The sequence below is a fragment of the Phoenix dactylifera genome, chromosome 16 (assembly GCF_051530095.1).
Source record: "Phoenix dactylifera cultivar Ajwa chromosome 16, Ajwa_hap1_PhDact_Kaust_v1.1, whole genome shotgun sequence".
Classification (NCBI taxonomy): domain Eukaryota; kingdom Viridiplantae; phylum Streptophyta; class Magnoliopsida; order Arecales; family Arecaceae; genus Phoenix; species Phoenix dactylifera.
The window spans coordinates 13841083-13864449 of NC_143205.1; the positions used below are offsets into that span (position 1 = coordinate 13841083).

General features: G+C 38.5%; 1 protein-coding gene, 1 long non-coding RNA gene and 1 pseudogene across 21 annotated transcripts; 2 read left to right on the forward strand and 1 right to left on the reverse strand.

The window, feature by feature from the left end:
* The first annotated feature begins 239 nt into the window (after positions 1–239).
* LOC103724160 (ABC transporter B family member 19-like) lies at positions 240–9195 on the forward strand. Its single transcript, XM_026800391.4, has 10 exons — positions 240–738; positions 855–909; positions 3108–3283; positions 3457–3657; positions 3882–4141; positions 4238–4551; positions 4898–5121; positions 5907–6259; positions 6570–7006; positions 7733–9195. Exons 1-10 carry the CDS (start codon positions 442–444, stop codon positions 9193–9195), a joined length of 3780 nt encoding a protein of 1259 aa, XP_026656192.4. The 5' UTR covers positions 240–441.
* On the reverse strand, positions 3437–15967 carry LOC113461075 (uncharacterized). 20 transcript variants are annotated; one of them, XR_016398739.1, is made up of 7 exons: positions 15590–15826; positions 9622–14106; positions 9418–9543; positions 8284–8395; positions 7301–7414; positions 4410–4563; positions 3713–4287 (listed from the first exon to the last, which is right to left on the reverse strand). It is a non-coding gene; the product is annotated as an uncharacterized LOC113461075 (long non-coding RNA). The 20 variants fall into 20 exon arrangements; XR_016398735.1 differs by having other exon boundaries at positions 7301–8034; XR_016398736.1 differs by adding an exon at positions 3440–3577 and having other exon boundaries at positions 4263–4287; positions 7301–9543.
* A 1276-nt stretch (positions 15968–17243) lies between these two features.
* On the forward strand, positions 17244–18610 carry LOC120108070 (RING-H2 finger protein ATL79 pseudogene; annotated as a pseudogene).
* Positions 18611–23367: the final 4757 nt, after the last annotated feature.

Consider the following 23367-nt stretch of genomic DNA (forward strand, 5'->3'; position numbering starts at 1 on the left):
TCAAGACACGGAGAGAACTTTCCTTCAATCATTTGCATGGACCACAAAGAAAAATTGCACTCTTCTTCTTTTGAAATGATACTGTGAATCATACTGAACCACACCACGTAAATAAATTATAGAAGGCATGAGGTCATCAAAAGAGCGTTATGCTTCATATTATCCCTAAGGGCATTCACTTACAGCTCATAGCTTGAATTAATAATTCCCGGCAGAAGCCTGCACTTCAGACCAAGTTTTTCAGTTGCTTCCAAAGGCGAGGGCGACTTCCCACGTCCCATGCAAACAACCTCACCAGCATATTCCCTCACATATTCCCACACCTATCTCGGTCTCATAAACCCCATATAAACCCCACCACCCCCTCCTTACGTCCCCATCCAACTCCATCTGCAACCGGCCCAGTCCGCCGCTACCACCACCACCACCACCACCACCATTATGCCTCCGTTTCATCGCAAACCCCCGGTCAAGCCTGAAACCGAGGCCGAAGATGTGACCAATACTGGAAAGACTGCTTCCTCGTCATCGCCAAAATCTAAGACGAAGCCGTTGCCATTTCGTAGGCTTCTTAGCTATGCTGATGCCATCGATTGGTTGTTAATGGCGTTGGGAACCTGTGGGTCTGTAGTGCATGGCATGGCGGTGCCCATCGGGTATCTCTTACTTGGAAAAGCTCTCGAGGCGTTCGGTAACAACATAAACGATGAGGATGCCATGGTTAGAGCGCTCGATAAGGTAACTGTATATCTTAGATCAAGGTACTGCAATTGGAATAGTGAATTTTAATGGTTTTGTAACTTTCTTTTTGCTTTTGGATATGCTCCTATAATAATTGTTTGGTGTGGTTGCAGGTGGTTCCATTTGTGTGGTATATGGCCATTGCTACATTTCCGGCTGGAATTCTAGGTGAATAAACTGTTTCCTCGTCTTTATGTTGTTCTATCTTTCAAATAATATTTTTGGTGAATTAAGATTATGTAGAGGGTAAATGAGCATATGATTAATAAAGGATCACTCTTCTTAGCAGAAATGTTTATCATGCACACGGCAAATTTACACTTAAACTGTAAATATAGGGGAGAAGAGAGAGAGAGAGAGAGAGAGAGAGAGAGAGAGAGAGAGAGAGAAACCAACCAATTGACGCTAAAAGTTTAAGATGTAAGGAAGAAGGTCAACAATATATCAAACTTGACCTCCCCTCACCTTTTTTTTTTGGTGAAACCTCCCCTCACCTTCATGTGCGGCCAACAACACATAAATAAGTAACTAACATGGAGGAAAAATTTGAATTCACAATCTGTTGTAAACTTGTGGTAAGTACTTGAACTCATGATTTCTAGCAAACCAGAGCCCTCATAGTATGTTAATTTACTATTAGATTCTAAAAGCTTAAGCAAATAGAGAAAGGGTCAACAATATATTTCAGTTTAAAATAGCTTGATATACAGAGCGAGAGTTCCCATACAGGTCAAAGGGCTTGAGCTTGCTATGAGTTACAATTAAAGCAGGGCATCAAATACAGCTGAACATAGCATTTGGCAAATTGGATTCCAGCGCTAGTTTCACCGCCATTTGATGATTGATCTTTCGGTACTTCCAAAATTAAAAGCCAACAGCAAGATTTCTGGTCAACAAATTTTAATCCTGAAGGTCCTCCTTGGTTGCAAAGTAGTTGCTATTTTCATGTAACCAAAATTATAGATAGAATAATTCACAACATTTTTAGTCATAGAGTAACTGTTTGTTTTGTATGCCATGTGTTCATGCAGCTCAATATCTAGTGTTTTGTTAGTTAACTGGCTCAAAACGACACCTATATATCACAGCTGAAAGGCCACTATTGCAACCTCAGTCCCTACAACTAGGGGTGGCAATCGGGTCGGGTCGGACATAAACGGATCGGGTCAGATGCAGGTCGGATCAGAAAATCATAAACCTGAACTCGACCTGTTTATTAAACAGGTCAGGAATTACAATCTGAACCTGTCATGTTTAATAAATAGATAACCCGACTCAACTTGTTTAATCTGTTTAATAAACATATAACTTATTTGCCCAACCCGACCCGACCTATTTAACCTGTTTAGCTAACCCATCCTGACCCGACCTGTTTAATTTGTTTGCCCAATCCAACCCGACCTGTTTAACCTATTTAGCCCAATCCATCCTGACCCGACCTGTTTAAACGGTTATCTGATCCAACCCGACCTATATATTAAGCGGGTTAAACGGGTTAAATGGGTCAGACATCTAAAATATGTATCCGACCTAATTAATAAACGGGTTAAATGGGTCAGACATCTAAAATATGTATCCGACCCAATTATGATCCGAACGGGTCAATCTGTTTATGATCCGAATCTGTTTCGGCCAAACTCAAACCTGTTTATGGCGGGTCGAACACGGGCCGGGTCATATTTTGCCACCCCTACCCACAACTTGTCTCATGTCCACTTTGGTTTAAACGAGTTATTCAAACTTGGAAGGTGTGAGGACCAGTGCGGGTATGTATTTAGTCCTACATCGATTATTTGCTAGGTAGATCTTGGGTACTTATATAGAATCAAGGAATCCAAATAATATCTTCCAACTAGCTATTTTGGATGAGGACCTAGGTTGTTACAAATGGTATCAGAGCGGACCCGGCCCATAATCCATGTGAACTAGGGGACACTGCAACACAGATCCATTGGGACTGACCGAGGGTTGATCGTGGTGTTTGTGATTATACTCATGCGGGCGTGTGTTTAGTTCCACATTTGTTATTTGTTGGGTAGATCTTGAATACTTATATAAGATCAAGAAAACCAAATAATATCTTCCAGCTAGCCATTTTGGGTGAGGTCTTAGGTTGTTACCAGAGGCTTGTGGTAGTTTCAGTTTAGGCTCAGGTGTTGTGCGCACTAATACAAAAATAACCATCCATCTTTATGAATATATAGCAGGTGCCTAGGTCTTTACGAATATATAGCAGGTGCCTAGTTTACCTCGGTTATTCCAACCATGCCAAACAAAATACCAGCAACACGTAACCGTCTCACTTGCATCTTTTATGTTACCATATCAAGATGTTCTTTTTTTAATTCGTAACATATGGATCGCAGAAATCTCATGTTTCATGTACGCTAGCGAAAGACAAATGGCACGCTTCAGATTGGAGTTTCTAAAAGCAGTTCTCAATCAAGATATTGGAGCTTTCGACACTGATTTAACAACCGCGAAGATAATCACCGGAATGACAAACCACATGAGTATCATACAAGATGCAATTGGCGAGAAGGTAGTATGCATACCTTAGACCGATTTATTACCAGAAACATATCGCTAGAAATATGTTGCATTGGCCTCCAAAGACAGTAACAAAGCAATGCAAATATGGGGAACTCTCACCAACACTTGATCATCTCTTTTACATAATAAAGACTGGTTATTAATTGATAGATCTTTTTGCAGTTGGGCCATTTCGTTTCAAGCTTCTCCACTTTCTTTGTTGGTGTCATCATTGCCTTTGCATGCTGCTGGCAAGTTGCCCTGCTCACTCTGTTGGTGCTGCCACTTATTCTGATCATTGGAGCTACATATACCAACAAGATGAATACTATCTCAGCACTAAGAATGACATACTTGTCTGAAGCAACTTCAGTTGTAGAGCAGGTAGTACTTTGGCTACAACCTAATTTTGAACATAAAAGATGCTTTTAAAGGAGAGGAAAGAGATCCGAAACTTATTTATTTTTCTCAAAAGAAATTCAAAGCCTACATGATGGAAAAAAAATGATAGCATATGTTTTAGATCACAGAGAAAAGATGATAGGTAAAATCAGTTTTGCAACAATCATGAACTTTTCTAATACAATGCACTGTGTATTTATCTGCAGACTGTATCCCATATCAAAACTGTCTTTTCCTTTGTTGGGGAGATGGAAGCAATAAAGTCCTTCACTCAGTGCATGGAGAAGCAACACATCTTGAGCAAGAAAGAAGCACTAATAAAAGGACTGGGACTGGGATCATTCCAAGCAGTAACATTCGGCTCATGGGCCTTGGTTGTTTGGGTGGGAGCAGTAGCAGTAACCGCAAAAAAAGCTAATGGAGGAGAGACACTAGCAGCTGTAATGAGCATTCTCTTTGGAGCAATGTAAATATTCTAAAAGATTATTTTTCCATCTTTGACATAATCATGACTATGTAGTTTCCAAAAACTAAGAGCTTTGGTTTTCTTATTGAAATGCAGATCAATCACTTATGCTGCACCTGACCTTGAGATCTTTAATCGGGCAAAAGCTGCAGGACATGAAGTTTTCAAGGTGATTGAGAGGAAGCCAGGCATAAGTTATGAAAATAAAGGAAAAACACTAGAGAAGATTGTTGGAGAAATAGACATACAAGGGGTGCATTTTTCTTACCCGTCGCGCGAGGATAAGCTTATCCTTCAAGGCTTTTCACTGTCCATACCAGCAGGCAGAGTGGTCGCTTTAGTGGGTACCAGCGGATGTGGGAAAAGCACTGTGATTTCCTTAATTCAACGGTTCTATGATCCAATCAAAGGTTTGCTGCAACCTACATAATCTTTAAATTCAGTACTTCAGAGATAAGGCAAGCATAGTTTCCATGGACAGAGGCCTTATTCCTAAGTTAAGAGATAAGCCGTGTTCTTTATACTCACAAAGAAATCCATATTCTTTATAAAAGGAATATAAGTGCACCCTTGATTGAATGTGCAACAAGTAAAACAGAGACATAAAAACATGTATACATGTAAATGACTTGGTACAAAGAGTATAAACTCTGTGAATAAAAAATGAATGCACTCATTTTAAGTGGACAATTTTGATATATGCTATGGGGATTGTATGTCTTCTGCAAGAACTAAAACAGTCAGCTATGGTTGCAGGTGAGATTCTCATAGATGGTCACAACATCAAGGATCTGGATCTGAAATTCCTTAGGAGGAACATAGCAGCAGTTCCACAAGAGCCATCACTCTTTTCGGGCACCATCGAAGATAATCTGAGAATCGGAAACCTGGATGCAACTGATGAACAGATTGAGAGAGCCGCATCAACAGCAAATGCACACTCATTCATATCCCAACTTCCAGATAAATACTCAACAGAGGTAAGATTCTAGACACTGCCATGAAGAAGGCTAAGCTCTTCTGAGCAATATCAGGATTTGAAATGAAGAAAACTGATTGACACCTGAAAATTACTTCCATGTACACTGTAACTTCAGTATCAAATTACGAGTGAAAGTCATGATAACAAATTTTGACAATTAAAATTCACAAAGTGGATAGATATACAGAGTTAAGCATGGCAACATATGGTTGATAGTATGCATTTTACTAGTAGCGTGGTGATTCCTCTAGAGCAAGTATCTTTAAAAATTGAGGAAAATGGTTGGAGATGGTCTAATTTTATGTAGCATGAGCCGCAGAAAGCTCCAACAAGGACTAAGGAGGGGGTCTTTGGTTGAGACCACTGGATCAGGATAATGGAGAGAAGCAGAGTTCAATATGGGCAAATTGATCCTTCATTTTACTTGGTAGTGATTATTGTCCTTACAGAAACTCGGAAAGTAGAAATCCTCCGAAACTGTTGATAGGGCAAAGGAGATAAGACAGCTAAACATGAATATACTACAGATGGCCTATGCCATGCCCTAAGTCTATTTATTATTTAACGAAGTTGGAGAGGAAGCAAATATCAACAGTAGGTCCCTCACAAAGAAAATATGCATCCTGCACTAATCCTCCATAAAAATTCCCTCATCCGCCTAGTTGAATCACATAATCTTTGACATGGCAAACAACTATTTAGCGGCATGCACACAACTAGCTTTCCTTGCTATTCATCTTATTTATATTTCTAGGCAACTAATGTTTGATTTGATGAGTTCAGGTTGGTGAGAGAGGAGTACAATTATCAGGTGGGCAAAAACAGAGAATAGCTATAGCAAGAGCTATTCTCAAAGATCCTCCAATTCTTCTGCTTGATGAGGCCACAAGTGCACTTGATTCAGAGTCTGAAAAGCTGGTTCAAGATGCCCTTGAGAGAGCTATGCAAGGAAGAACTGTGATTTTGATAGCGCACAGAATGTCAACAGTCATCAACTCAGATATCATAGTTGTGGTTGAGAATGGAAAAGCGACACACACCGGAACCCACCAAGAATTGCTAGAAGGCAGCAAGTTCTATTGCAACTTATTTGGCATGCAGAATCTGAAGACAGACACCGGAGACAATGGATCGAGGTAGGTGGTATCATAAATAGATAAATAAGGAGAAAACCTGTCTGGGTTAACATCACAAGAACAAGTAAAATTTACTTTACTTTTTTGTCATCGAAGCTGAAAAGATTTAGGCAATAAAAGACATGTTGCATGCAGAAATATTTTTTAACGTGGTTGGATAAACAAACTAGACCTGGCCTTGATAATTTTCCCTGGGACAAGGTAATAGATTCAGGAAGTTAAAGAAATAAAAGAATTTGAATTTAAATAAAAGCATTGACACAAATGTACATAGGCAGCATTATGATTTTCTTTTAATTGTTTAAACCAGGGATATAGATCATATAGAAGAAGCACCAGAGACTCTTCAGAATAGTCATACACAAGATTCTGAACTCCTTGAAGCACCTAAAGAACAACAAGATCAGTTGAGTGATCCTCCAGAGCCAGAAATACAAAAAATCAAAGGAAAAGCAGTTCCCTTCTTCAGAATCTGGTTTGGATTGAACAAGCTTGAGCTTGCAAAGACTGTTGCAGGTTCTTTTGCAGCAGCAGTCTCTGGTATTTCTAAGCCAATGTTTGGATATTTCATCATGACAATTGGAGTAGCATACTACAAGCCAGATGCCAGGAGGAAAGTAGGGTGGTATTCGGTAATATTTTGTCTTGTTGGACTTCTCACATTAATTACTCACACTTTGCAACATTTTTTATATGGTGTGGTTGGGGAAACAGCCATGAGAAACCTCAGGGAGACTCTGTTTTCAGGTACTTTATCTCACCTTTACCATGCTGCCTATGCTACAGTCACCGTACACCCATATCACAAAACTCTGTTTAAGTATTCCAATTAAATTGCAATTTGATTTTAGAAAACCACATCAACTTGTTGTTTGATTATCAAAGCCTCACTTCCAAAGTTTCCACAAGTGTTTCAAAATGCATCTTTTGGCAACTGGCTAAAATTGCAAATCACCATAGGGCTGAGCATCATTAAAAGACAATTACAGATCTAGCAACTAAAACTTAACATAATTTAAGGCGGAAAAATATGTCATTCACCTGGAAACATCTCTACAACATCCTTAGCTTTTTCCCCAATAAGGCACTATATGCTCTCAGAGAATTTTGATCTATAAACTCATGCCCAGCAAAGGTACAGATACAGTGTTAGACCTGGCATCATAAGATTTTATTTTTCAAATCGTCATGCTCAAATTCACATAAGAAACATAAGAAATAGTAATTCTTTCCAAAAGCAATAACTAAGCTCCAGTCAAGCATACCAATAAATATCTCGCAGACTGTTGTGATAATATCAACTCCTTGATAGCATAATTTTAAAAGGATTCCACACAAAAGAAGCTTACAGATGATGCATACATGCTTAAAGTTCATTTTTTTTAGAATATGTAATGCCTTTCTAGGCAATTGAAATGGTTTGTTCACTCCTTGTGCAAGTGCAGTTTAAAATATTTCCTGTTAATTATGCAGCTGTTCTTCGCAACGAGATAGCATGGTTTGAAAAACCTGAGAATAGTGTGGGCTTCCTCACTTCACACGTTGTTGGTGACACATCCATGATCAAGACCATTATATCTGATCGAATGTCTGTTATTGTCCAATGCATCTCTTCAATTCTAATAGCAACCATTGTAAGTATGATTGTTGACTGGCGAATGGGTCTGGTAGCTTGGGCCGTCATGCCTTGCCATTTCATTGGTGGTCTTATTCAAGCCAAATCAGCCAAAGGATTCTCAGGTGACTTCGCTGTTTCTCACCGAGAACTTGTTGCCCTTACATCAGAATCAGCAAGCAACATCAGAACTGTGGCCTCCTTTGTACATGAAGAGCAGATACTCAAGAAAGCCAAGCTCTCGTTAAGAGAACCGATGCGGATCAGCAGGATAGAGAGTATTAAGTATGGATTGATTCAAGGGGTATCACTTTGCTTGTGGAATATTGCACATGCTGTTGCCTTGTGGTATACTACAGTGTTGGTTGATAAGAGACAAGCGACTTTTGTGAATGGAATAAGATCATACCAGATTTTTTCACTCACGGTCCCTTCAATCACTGAGCTATGGACTTTGATACCCACAGTCATCTCTGCCATCAGCATACTAACACCTGCATTCCAGATCCTTGATAGGGAAACTGAAATTGTACCAGATTCACCAGAAATCAAGAGCCCAGAAAGAATTTTAGGCAGAATAGAATTTGAAGAGATTAGTTTCAAATATCCATCAAGGCCAGAAGTTGTTATACTAGATAATTTCAGCTTAATTATTGAATCTGGACAGAAGGTGGCCCTTGTTGGGCCTAGTGGTGCAGGAAAGTCCTCTGTTTTGGCCCTTCTGCTGAGGTTCTATGATCCTCATAAAGGAAGGATTTTAATTGATAGGAAGGAAATAAGAGAATACAATCTACGATGGTTAAGAAAGCAAATAGGGTTGGTGCAGCAAGAGCCACTACTTTTTAGTTCCTCAATCAGAGACAACATCTGCTATGGAAATGAGGGTGCTTCAGAAACTGAAATAATTGAGGCTGCAATTGAGGCAAACATTCATGAATTCATAAGCAGCTTGCCAGATGGATATGACACTGTCGTCGGCGAAAAGGGTTGCCAGCTTTCTGGCGGACAAAAGCAGCGAATAGCAATTGCACGAACTCTACTGAAGAGGCCTGCAGTATTGCTGCTAGATGAAGCTACCAGTGCACTGGATGGACAATCTGAAAGAAAAGTCATAAGTGCCTTAGGATCAAAAAGTGGGCCATTGTTCAGAACCACTCAAATTACAGTTGCTCATAGGCTTTCTACAGTGATTACTTCAGATGTGATCGTGGTAATGGACAAGGGTAAGGTGGTTGAGATGGGAAAGCATGCAACATTAATTGCAGCAACTCATGGCATTTATTTAAAGATGTTCCAGCTGCAAAACCAGATGGAAGGTTAATTGAGTTGCAAAATAGTCAGTTTGAAGTTCATCGAGTGGTTTTCAGTATACATGATAGGGATATCGCATGTATTTGGTACATTCCTAGATGGGCACTACAATAAAGAAAGAGATATGTGACATAGTTTCAACTTTCAACATAATGACTATGAAATTACATAACAGAATCATGAGCCAAGAAAATAGTAATTGATATAGTGCTCATCTTCATATGATAATTACCTTAGATGGATTCCTAGATTCATCTTCTCTGAAATCTTTCTTGTAGAACTTAATTAATATGCTATCCACAGTCTTGAGCTGCTCCATCTCTTCTCCATGGGCAACCCCAGGATCAACATAGCACAACTAAAACCATAGAACATATTTTAGATCGTTTACAGGATAAACTAGGATTGATGTGGGAATACTATATATCCATAGGACCTGATACCGGGGCTCATTCAGTGTGTTTACCCCTCTTTTTATCAGCTTCTGCCAATCATTTCTGACTAAGAGATCGTACTAAAGCTGCTGTTCTCTGTAAGCATCAACACCATAATGTAAATTTTGAGAAGCAACAATACAAGAACCGCCTAAATAACATAGAAAGAACAATTAATGAAACTGCTATCTTAAGTTGGTGACAAATGCTCATGAATTCTCTTTAGCCAAGTGCCTCAGTAAGAATATTCATCATGGGTAAAACAAGCTACTGGAAGGAAAGTTCGATCATGACTGAAAGGCATGTCTTCTAGTAAAATATGAGTCCAAGTGCACAAAAGAATAAAAAAAATTCTTAAACTGAGCTCTTGCTTCTCTGCAAGTACTTATATGAGTACACCCAACCACCCTTGTACCATGCAGAGATGCATAGAAATATATTTAGTCGGGATAGTAACACGTACAATTCATGCTCTACTTCAGAATTTACCTAAAACAATTGACAGAACTTGCCTTTCACCATCAGCAATATATGCTAAATAATGGCTTTGTGTCACATTATCTTAAACCAAGGGCTGCCATCACTGTTGATCTTATTTAATTTCAATTTAAATTAGTCTTTAAGTAGCTTTTTCTTACATAAAATTGTAACATAACCTCATTAGTTAGAAAAAAAATGGTTCACCATATTATCAGATTTATAACACCAAGAGTTCTACTATTGATGCATATTCTCTTTTTTAAAGAGTTAGGTATAATCTCGAACCTATATATCCATGGGAATATGTTAATTATCTGTAATCATTTGAAGTCCAAAATAATGAAATATGACAATGGTATGCAAATGACTTCGCTCTTCTGCATAGTTAACTCTTGATGTTTCCTAAACTTTTGTTTGCAGTAGAAGCAAAACTATTACCTGTCAACCAAATATCATAAAAGGTTACTTGTTGGTTCAAAAGTAGCCAGAAGAACTTAATGTGCTTGCCTCATAACTCAAGTACTTGTTTGCATGTTGGCTTTTCAACTAATCATCTGCTTGCTAGTCACGTACTGCTACCTGCTACAAATTTCTTAACCAACATGTCCAAATTTATGGTGGATGAAGTCTACAGATAAGTTAGAAGCATGATCACAGTGAAACATTATGACCATCAAATGCTATGACCAAAATGCAATATCTGTGGTTACAATGTTGTAACAAGCAGTTACAAAGCAAAGAAAGAAGTTTTGGAAGCCTACTTTATGAATTACATTTTTTGTTGAGAATAACAGTGAGAATGCATAACCAACCATTTCATTGAATCACTTAATTCTTTCTGTGATGGTTCTTATTGGCTCTTGTAACAGCAAAATAATGACTCTATTTAGTTTTTTATTTAAATATATATTTAAAATACAGCAAGAAAATAGCAACAAACTTTCACGTGAAGTGCTGATATCAAATGATGCTATTTTGAGCATCACCTAATAAAAGCAGTAACATATGTAAGTGGGTTTACAAGCACTAAATTGACTCTTATCATTAAAAGCATGCTTTAAGGCAGCCAAGGGTTACAATCAACATGAAGAAATCACTTAAGAAGTGATGGCTTACTTAGTAGCACTCAATAAACAACTATTCAAGCTTAACAAACCGGAAATTGTTTATCTAAAGGTATAGGCATTTTTATTTAATTCAAAGCCTCAAACTCAAGAAAGAATATCAGTTGAGAAAGGAATGAAAGAGCTGGGGCACCAGTCCTTATCATTACTTAGTTCTATATTGATTTGGTCCTTTGGAGACACCCTTTTGTATCTGAAGAATTATTGGAAGTAATCACCACATAATTTACCAATTTAAGGAGCAGACATGTTTGTCGAAGTTGTCTTGATGAAACAGGTTTTCTCTTACTGATGCAACGTATTGAATTTAGTACTTTGGAAGGCAGATTGCTATAGTTGAGAAGGTTTACTCTGTTTCATGGTTCAGGTTTATCTGCTGTTTCAACCAATAAATGGCTCTCTTTCTTTTAACTAAATTGGCGGTAAGTAGAACTGATCAAAAATAGAAGGAAATGTCAGTTGAAGGGAGTGCTGGGATAGATAATGCAAAACAGAGGTTAGAAGGGTCTTAATACTAAAGTCACTAATACAGCTTTGATGGGCAAATGATGGTGGATTGTGGAATGAGTGCATAACATCATCCGAAAAGCAAGTTGCATCCAAAACACTCTGAAGTGAAATAAACAATTACAATATGTAGTCCACCAGATCCATTCTAGTTTTAGCTCTGAAGACTTCATAACGAATTTGGTTACTAAAGATGCCACATGTGGAAGAATAATGTCAAAATTTTATAACAAAAATTAATAAAGATAAAAAATAAAGACAAGAAGATTTGAACATCTAACTTCAGGATTCATGGAATATGGTCTCAGTTTCACTGCTCACCTTTCATTGCTGAGTCTGTTATGCTATGCACTTGCAAAAGCAAGGACACAACACTAGTTAGTGCAGTCCATCTTTAGATTTAAAATGCTAAATAATATATTATGTTCGCACTTCAGGAATTTTTATTCTGCATTAATACACTGGTGACCAATTTGAGTTCTGGGTTTCCATTCTGATTTCCAAATTTAGTCACAGGAAGAAAGCCAGAGCAACTGTAGATGGCAAGTTGGATATCATTACTTGCTTTGCATTCGAGTATTATTGCTAATCGATTTGCGATTTTATAATGTATGCAACATTTTCAAGCTTTTATTATTATTGAGTTGGTGTGGATGTGTGAAAATTCTTACTGGGCTGTAAAGCTCACCACCTCTTTTCTCTCTTTTTCAGAGCTACAGGATGTATAGACATGGATGGAATGGGTGCAGAGAGCGAGTGACAGAGTCATCAGCTAGTTAGTTAGTTTATGTTGATACCGATGAACATTGAATGCTCTTGTAATCGAAGCAATTTGATTATTTGAATATGTTGGATTTATCTATTTGAATTAATTAATTAATTATGGAATTATCGGATTTTTGTTCGTCTTAGGCCTTGTATGATCTTTAGGATATTGCTCTAGGGCTCATGCGGTTGGTCGAGTACCGGACCCGAGTGCGGGGTTCGAGGCGTGACACCTCTTATCCCTGAAGTTGGTATACACATGCCGCATGCATATTCTCTGTTCTGCTGCAGGAATCATACTATCAAAAGCCTCTTTCAAACCTTGCAAAATAACAAGAGAAGTTAGAAGATATTGGTGCAATAAAAATCAAGTGCTAGAAAAATAGTTCAACAAGAATTCCAGAAAAAAACTCTCATGAGCTTCTTGTCTCACCTCAACAATTACATATGTTAGAGGGAAGGTTAAAGATGCCATAATGGGGTTGCTAGGGCAGAAGGACCCTGGCCCTGACAGTTTCTCTCTACTGGTTTTTCTGGGAAACCGGCATGTTTTTAAAGATGATGTTGATCTTGAGAAAGATCAGCTCTTAATGCTTTTAAGGGTTGAGACCTTTGTGTTCATGTTGGAGTTTGAGAAAGATTCAATATGGTGAGTTGGACTATTTGCTAGACCTTCTAACAAATTGAGTGAAAGATGGGTGACTTGGATTTGATCATGCCTTCAAACTGCAAGACAAATGTTCTAATAAATGGAGAGCTAGGTGATTGCATCCCCTATAAAAGAGATTTAGGACAAGAAGACCTGATTAGATTTGTGTTGGTTTTAGCCAGGTGATTGAATCCGCTGTAAAATAGTTCTGATAGATATGTAGAACTATTTGAGATGGTTTGGACATAAGTAGCATTACGGAGAGGCAATCAAACAGCCCTTGTGAATCATATGCCAAGGAATGGGATAAACAATTGTTTTTGTGTGTGGGCAAAACATTAAATCAATATTATATGAATTAACAGCGCCCGCAGAACCCACAGTGCCCACAGTGCTTGCTAATTCAACATTCTACAACTCCTTTAATGCAATAAACACTTGGCAATGGCAATCAAATTGCATGCAAAATAAGTAAAATCAACACATACATAACTCATGGAGCGCCGTGAACATAGTAGAAACATGAGGATAAAAAAATCCCAATTTTAGAAACCATAATTTGGAAAAATCACTAACATAAATCATGAAGAATAGTATTTTGCTGTGATTCATGGAAATGCATGTAAAATACAAATCAAACATCAAGAAAAGGTCGGATTATTGTGGCCTATCGTTAGAATTTTAATAATTCGAATGCTTGCTATCCCTGATGAATTGGAATAATCTTTGAAGCAAATCGGGTTTGGAGATTGGATCGAAACCTCTATTTCTACCTCTCCAAAGCAAATCTCATACCAATCATATACTGTAGGGACAAATTTGATCAAAAGGGATGGTGAAAATGCTAGAGTGAAGTTGAGAAGGGAACGGAAGGACGTCCTTCGACTGAAGGGGATCGACATGTGCAGCTCTCTTGGTGGCAAGTATTTTTTCCGCCATAGTTCATCCACGTCAGCTTCCATCTCCATTAAAACAAAATACAAGAAAAGAACCACATCAGACAAATACCCCAAATAACTTGCAACATAAGCATCAGAGGCAAGCTCTGGCCCCAATTGGGAGGTCGCTAGGTAACATTGTGACAATCTGGAAAATGGAGTGCGGATATTACAGCAATTGGACATACAGAGGATATTTGCAAATTCATGCAAAATGCAGAGGGTTATTTTTTTTACCCTTTATTTTATATGGACTTCATTTATCTTATTTTGTAGTTTTTCTTTTTTAATTTCCTGATTAGTCTAGAGTTTGCATTATTAGCGTTTCGGGATGCCTATATAAACCTATTGCTCTATTATTAATTTGCAAAAAAGTTTAAAGACTTCCAAATATTGCACATTTGTACAAATACCATTTAAGCTAAGATGGCCTAAGAGAGAACTCGAGGACAAATTCTTAACAAGGGAGAGGGATTGACACAAAGCAATCAGCATACTGTTCTTTAAAAGATATTTCAAACCCCAGAATGGGGCTTCATGCAAAGAAATAGTGAGGAAGAAGAAAAAGGGGATAGGTACATGTCATTGCTACGCTTGGAAGCATAACATGATCCCTTTTTTTCTGGCCAGCTTATTTTTATTCCTTAAGAAAAGCATTGCATGCATTGACTTAACATGCATCACAGATGAGCAACAGCAGGGGTTACTTTCCCATTAAAATTTTCTTGATCAAAGCTTTCTTTCCCTATAGAAAGCTCTTTCTTATTATCATTTATGTCCATGGAAGGTTGCACCGACTAAGCATATAACTTATGCAAAGAAGGAGATCAGGGCAGGCTGTAATCAAGTTGTTATCGCTTTATGTTGGCGATCTGGATTGAAAGGAATGGGAGAATTTTTCGGGCGAGACAATCCTTGCTGGTCGCTGTTTTGCAAAAGGTTTCAGCCTTGGTGAGACCCCGGAAATGTCTTAGTTTGTAGTAATGGGAACTTTACGTTGTGATTAGTAGACTTCAATCATGTAATGTTTCCTTGACCTAGCACCTGGCTAGGTGTCTCTCCTGTATTCCTCCATTTTTTTCAAATAAATGGTGGGTAATTCAATCCCTCCTTTACAATCAAAAAAGAAAAAAAAAATCAAGTGTTCTCTACCAAATAACAACAGTGCAACTCTATCATATTCACGTAATGGATCGACGTGGGATTGGGAAAAAATGGGGAAAAAAAGAAAGAAAGAAAGAAAAAGGAAGCATAATTCTATCAAACAAATTTCATCTAACACTAAGATACATGCATGATTTTTCTCTCAAAACGGCAAATCTTCAAGCCCTAAATCCAATATATCAATTGCTAGTTACAACAACAAAAGAACCGTCGTGGCACAATAAGTTTCATCATCATGGCAGGATTGAAAATCACAAGAATTAACGTAAAGTAACTTCTCCCTTCCTGAACATTTTATTTAAAAAAAATAAAATTATGACGGGGGCGTCACCAGTATGCATACCTGATTGCAGGAAAAAGGAGGCGAGTGGGGGCGAGGAGAGGCGTCGCCTGAAAAAATAAAGGAGAGCTTTTTGATCGCGGTTGGGATTTTAATAGGCTTGTAGACCCATGCCCAAATCTTGGCGCTTCGGTCGGGTAACAGGTTTGGACAATCTGAAATAGTTGTTTGTGGAAGCCACGTCTGGAAAATAAAGTTTATCCTTTCGCCCGATTTGAATAGGGGTTCGGAGTTTGATTTAATGACATAAACCCATGCATGCATATAAATACTATTCTTTCATATGTCTATACTTCGGCTTCCCCACACAACTTTGCTCCTTTTCCCTGACAGTGCAGATGGTTTTTTCTCTGTTTAATTTCCCACATAATTCTTTTCTTTTTTCTACTGCAGTTTCTCACAGCTCTATTGATATTCATAGCCCTTCGAACGTGGACTCACATGCCCAGCACATGTTTAGCGTTACCTTAGAAAAAAAATTATAGATTTAAAACTCTTAATTTTTTTTTGGGTAAGAATCGCTAGCATCCATACGAAAAATATCGCAAAGCTGAAGCAGTGCTGATTAGGTTAGAAGATGAATCCAAATGGATTAACCAAAATAGAGACCATCTAGGCCCTATTTGGCAAAATTTTTGGTAGGTTAGAAAGCACTTTTGGTCCAAAGTACTTTTGGATAGTATGGTGATGTTTGGTAAAAAATTGAAAAGTTGTTTTGGCTTTGTTAGAAAACTGAAAATGACTATTTGGAAAAAGCTCTATTTTGGAGCTTCTTTCCAAAAGTGCTTTCTCACCAATGTAGGAAAGCTGTTTTGGTTTTAATAAAATTTTCTGATGACCAAAACGCCCACCAATAAATCTCATAATTACATCCTATATTATATCATATCAGAATATACTATTATACTATAAATATAATATAATAATAAATTAGTAATTATTATATTATAATATAATAATATATTATATTATTGCAGTAATAAATAATTATAATATAAGCATAATATAACATTTTAACACAATCATAATATTATATTATTATAATAATAGTTATATTACGATAATTTATAATATTATTATAATATACTATTAATAATATAACGAGATATTATATTACATTATACTATATTCCATTATATGATTATATTATAATAATGTTATATTATTATAATATATAATATAATATAATATAATATTACAATAATGCAATCTAATATAATAATATTTAATAGTAATTTATATTATACTATAATAAAATATAATATATTATTAGAATAGATTCTAATCCATTATATTATATTGTTATATTACATTACAATATTATTATATAATACTATATTATATGTCATAATTATAATAATATTATATCACATTATATTACATTATAGTAATATTGTACTATTAATAATACATTATTATATCGTATCATATCATATTGTATCATATTATATTATGTTATATTGTTATGCTATAATATTATATAGAATAATTATATTTTAAGATATAATAATATATAATATTATATTGTACTATATTTTACTATTTAATACTATGCAATATTTTTTATTATTATTTTATCATACTAAAATTATTTTTTATTTTTGGTTACCAATACTTTAAAAAATTTTACTTATGAAGAATCTCCTTCTAAAATTATGTTAGGAGCTTGAAGCACGATGGCTGCATACATCAAACCCTCCCAAGCATCTTTCATCTCTACCAAAGAGAAGGTAATATTTTAGAGATGAGACTCTCCTTCGTTGAATCTTTCACCTCCCAAGCATCTTTCACCTTTGCCACCAGCATAATTCTCTGGTCATGAATCGCAAACCCGGCACTATCTTTCGTACCTTCGTTGAAGACACTGTCGTCAAAGTTGGATCTTTTAGAAGACTGCGTTTTCTTTTGTTTCTCCTGCCTTTCTGCCTTGGTCACATGGAGGGATACGATCCAGCACGCAAAGGATAAGCGGCAGTGGATGTGGATATGTTTCCCGCATAGAAACCTTTTATGCCCACACCAGCACCTAACATCTGCAGTTCTTGCCCCAACAGATAACTGCAAAGCAAAGAAGTCCCTACCGGAAAAGTGACGCCTTTCCACTTTCCAGCCGCACCATCGCCCACGTATTTGCAAATCCCATCATTCTCCCCCCAATTCAATTCTATGTACTCAACTCCACCTCTCACCCCAATTCAATTCGATGTGCTCAATTCCTCTCTCTCTCTTTCCCTCTATATTTCTCTCAAAATTAACAACAATAGAGCAGCCATGGCGGCCCCTTACCACGAGGCGTCCCTCTCCTCCCCTCCGCCGCCGCCCTCCGCCGCGGCCGCCGCACCCCCGTCCAACAAGTGGGGCCCCTACTCCGGTGCGGGCGATTTCGGGACCAGCATGCTCATCATCCTCGCCGCTCTCTTCGTTGCCCTCTTCCTCGCCGCCACCCTCGCCGCCGCCATCCGCTTCCTCTTCTGCGCCGCCGCCCGCCGCCGCCCTTCGCCGGCGGACCCCGAGAAGCAGGTGGCGCGGCCTCCCGCAGCGGAGGCGGAGGGGACGACGCTGGTGTTCTCGGCGGGCACGAGGCTGGCCAGGGCGGAGGCGGAGTGCGCCATCTGCCTCGCCGAGTTCGTCGAGGGGGACGGACTGAGGGTCTTGGCGCCGTGTAACCACGGGTTCCATGTCCGCTGCATCGAGCGGTGGCTGGCCGCACGGAGCACCTGTCCGACATGCCGCTCCAGCTGCCACGTGGCAGTGGGACCCGAGAGGAAGAGCCCAGCGATGGAAGAAGGCGGAGCAGGTTAGGTCATGTGATATATGTGCGCGTTTTGTACCGGACAAGTTACCGCAGATTGAGGATCTTAGGAGAAGTATCAGCAAATCTGACGGTACTGAGGTTGTAGTGCGAATCTTAAGGTCTGGCTGTATTGGCATGATGTACTGTACAATTTTTATTTTTTATTTTTTAAGTTCTGTTTCATGTTGGAAGCCCAGCTTTGGTATTCGTGTATTGTACAATTTTTTTCAGTTCTGGCGTGCGTGCATTGGTTGTTAATTATGCGTTAAAATGCCAACTTAATTCGCTTTTAATGGATAATGAGCATACTTTGGGAAGATTTGAATAATTTAATAATACATGGGCTTCAAAAATTTGGAGCATTTAATAACAAATCTACGATAAATCTTTTTGATCCATTGAAATATGTTTGCCTGCTCTCATGAATGTATTTACACTTGGTTGGTCTAATTTATCCGATTTACTGAAAAAAGTTGAAGCATTTTGGATTAAAAAAATAGGGGAGCAACTCGGTCCGAAAGCAGCAGCAAACAAGCATTCAAAGTTTACACAAATATAGTGGATAGGAAGGGTTGTTAATTATGTGCTAAAATACCAACTTTGCTTTTTATGGTTTAGGAATACCATGCACATATTTTGAAAATTTTGGAGAGTTTGGATTTAAGAAATTTGGTGAGAAACTTGGTCAATGAGCAATTGGGTGCACCTTGCAAATGAGTATTGGGATATGTAATACCTAAAGTCTATGAGTTTTTTTTTTGGTCTCTTGTAGGGGAATAAATCTCACTCACTGAGAAGTGAGCCCTCTCAGAAGCCGCATCTGTAAGGCACTTACAAACCCATGTAGAAACTAGAAAGCCACGATATAAGCTAGAATGACCGTATGAGAGTACGAGTCAAAGAATTTTTTTTAGGGGGGTCTCTAAAGACATAGATCAGAGATTTTTTTTTTGGCAGGGGGTTGGGAAAAAAAATAGAGGTTCCTTTCTCTAGAACCATACATTGTCTGTACCAAAACCTAATTGTGTACTAAAACATATATAATACATGTGCATAATGGAAGAATTGAAATATTTTTTAAATTACTATGTTAATTATGTTAAAATTATTAGACTAAAATGCTTATAAGAGTATTTGGTTCTAAGTACTTTCTAATCAAAATCAATAAAGGATCTCTCAAACTAAAAATCAGTATCATTTATCTAAATTGTATAAAATATTTGGAAACTAAAGATCATCTATTTTGAAACTCTCATGTTGATGTATTAAGCCAGTAAAAAAATTAATAATAGCAATATGGTTAGGAAACTAAACATAGTATAAGCTATATATTTTGCAATCCCAAACCATTGATTTGGTCTAAATATTTTAAAATATATATAGATATTTTAGCCAAGATGATTTTTTCTAGGCTAATTTGGTTGATATTATATAAAAAAGTTGGAGCATTTTGGATTAAGAAGATAGGTGCATTTCTTAATTTTTTCCCTTTTATTCAAACGTTGGGCAACACCTATAGTCTATTAGTTGATCCATGTTTAGGGGTGGAAATATGACAGGTTGGGTTAGGTCAAGGATCAATGCAGGCCCATTCGAGACCCAAAGACTGCTATTAAACCCAACCCAACCACCTTAATAAACCCATCCAGGTCTCAATTTTTTGAGCTTGGGTTCAAAATCTGTGCTGGTTGGTTCGGGTCAAGACAGGCTTAGGCCTAAATGCCATTGTTTCTTGGGCCTAATGTTGTGAGCATCTTCATTTTTTTTTTTTTGCTAAAGAATAGGAGGGGGGAGAGGTGAAACCCCGCCCGCGTAGCAGCTCCCACTGGCCCCCCTTCTATTAGAGAATGTTCGATGTAGATAGACATGATGGCTATCCTTTATTCATATTCTCCCCGATCCATGAGTTGCCCCATGTGTGAGTATGTCACCCCAGCTCCACCTCAGTACTGGCAGACTAGATGACGACTCCACCGAGCAGACCAAGCGCGGGACATCCGGTCCTCACATTTAATGGACGCTCGCGCATTTTGAACCTGAGCTACTCTGGTGGAATCTTAGCCCCATTCCAACCATGCTACCACCTTGGTGGCTTGCTGTGAGCATCCTTCGGGAGTTACAAAATTGATAAACTTTGGCTCACTCGAACCCTAAGCCTGATGACTTAGAGAGGCCCGCCTATTTGACCTAAAATTAAGATAGATAGCTTGGAATAGGACCTTAGCGCATAGAATATATATCCTATCTCTAATCATCTGAGATAAGAATGAGCCTGATCAACCTAAATCCAAAAAAAACCTGGCATATATTTTTTGATCTGAAGTACCATATGAGTTGCATCAGGTTAGGACAGGTTAGATTGGATCAGGCTGCATCGTAGTTAATCACAAGTCCATGCATTTTGACCTAGGTTTTAATTGGGAGTTTATTCTAGAAATAAAGGTACTACATAGGGTTGATAGCCTTGTCCTATATATTTAAGCTTGATGGGATCAGTCAATTTCGAACCCAGCCTGAGCCCGATATAGAATGGCCTGATCTTTTTAATCACCTGCCCAGTCCAAGTAAAGATTTATGTTGGCCAGATCAAACCTAGAATGTGAGTCGGGACCGGGCTAGTTTTGGGTTGACCAACCCTTCTAGACCTTCACTTGGAGGGTCACCTGACTCACCCAGCTCAGGCTGACCCAATGCGTGCATCACTTTTCGTCAGTTCAGGAAAATTATAAAGCCCCTTATGATCAGTGGGCTCTTATTTCGCTTGTCACGTGGAATTATCAACTCCGTCCCATCAGTTCTACCAGAAAACTGGGGAAATAACAAGTAACAAATATAGCTATAATCTAGCAACTCCTTACGCCTGCCCTATTAAATGGCTCTTACAAATTGCCGCGGGAAACACATTCTAGGATCAGAAATACAAAAGTCTATAGTCCGTTGGTATTCTAAATCGAGAGAGGGAGAGGCCAGGAGAGGGAGACAAGTTTACTGTTCTTCGCGTTTTTATGATTTTCCTTATAAACACTCTCATGGACAGCATTAGGCTATTAATGGGCGCTATGAATCAGCTAACGTTGCAAGATGAGTGTTTAATGTCACGCCCCGGACCCTGGGCCCGGATATTACATTTAATATGCCTTAATATACGTTCTACGTGTGATGTCCTCTCTCTCCTCTTCTATTCTCGTCTTTCCTTCTCTCCTCACCGTTTCTTTCCCTCGCGCTCACCTGACTCTCTCTTTATCTCTTTAGGTCCTCATGGCGGAAGTAGTGGATAAAATAAGCGATGAGATTTCAGAGAAGGCTCCATATTATCTCTGGCCATTAACGCCATTGGAAAGGTTTTTGTTCGGTGAAAGGGAGCTGCATGTTTCAAAGAAACCAACACCGAGGGAAGCAAACAAGGTGGTGTTATCAAGCGATGCAAATGCGCATTGCGGGGATCCCCTTGGTGCAATAGGTGTTCTTCCAACCGGTGTTTTTCCAACAGGTGTTCTATTAGATGAGTCCGGATTTTGTGAAGGTTTTGTTGGTGGCAATGATGAGGAGGTAGAGGAAGGACTTAAGTGTACAGAAGCGAAAAGAAGGACGAGCATCTCGAGTTCTTCAAGATCTTATGCTGCGGATATTAAGTTGGTGAAAGGGCAGTGGACAGCAGAGGAGGACAGGTAAGAAGAGAGAGGTGTGATGACTTAGTATTTATGTTAGTTGGGCATGTTGATAAGAGGACTTAAAGAAAAGGACTTTGATTTTGTCTAGGTTATTGGCTTTTGAAACTAGTTTCTCTTCTATTGCAGTTTGCTGATTAGATTAGTGGAACAACATGGTGTTGGAAAATGGTCTCAGATTGCAAAGAAGTTGGTCGGTAGGATTGGGAAGCAGTGTCGAGAAAGATGGCATAATCATCTACGCCCTGATATTAAGGTGTTATTCTTTTCATCTTGCTTCTAACTTTTCTTTTTTAATCTTGATTTTATAGTGTTTGTTTTTATTCATGAAACATCATTCTTCCAGTGCTTTGAATGATTTCTTTATGCATGGGCACTTTTCATTTCTTCTTCTTCTTTGCTTTTCATTAAGTTTTACATTCTTTCTCCTGCGTTGCATGCGTTATCATTCCTTCAGAAGTGCTACCTGGACTTCATATACTGTATTTAACTTGTTCTCTTCCTCTATGTTCATTCATTTGACACACAACTGATCTCTCTTCAGAAGAATCCGTGGAGTGAAGAGGAAGAGAGGCTACTAGTGGAAGCGCACAAGAAGGTTGGAAACCGATGGGCAGAGATTGCCAAGCAAATCCCTGGTAGAACCGAGAACTCCATTAAAAATCATTGGAATGCCACCAAGAGAAGGCAGAACTCAAAAAGAAAGACCAAGAAAAAGGCAAGTCAGGCGGAAACATCTCAGCCTTCCATTCTACTTGAATACATCAGAAGCAACACCTCCAAGGAGACTAGCACCACAATGACCACACCTTCCACAACCCCACCAAACCAACTCAAAATCACATTCCCAAATCCATCAGAACCTATGTTTGCTTGCAATTTCTCTGCATCAACTACTAGAAATATGGCAGGTGAAATGCTAGCCATGCAAAATTATATTGACACTTCCTGTAGCCAACAACCAGCTAGCGAGAGTGTACTGGAGAACGGACTTCATGTCAAGGATATCCAAGAGCCTCGTATGCTTGAATCACTCGAGTTCATGGGCATGGATGGAGATGATGATGAGTTCATGGGTATGGATGGTCATACATTCTTGGCTACTCCACCAGCGCCTAACTTCTTATATGAAAAAGCTAGTCCTCCTCCTACTGGCTCGCATGATACTCCTATGAGTGGTGGCAGTTCTCTACATGCAGACACTTACCTTTCCTACCTTCTAAATGGTCCCCCTTTAACTTCTCTTAGTGTGGCTGAGAGTGATACCTCAGAGGTGCTTGCCGACGATGTCAAGAGAGATATGGATTTGCTAGAGATGA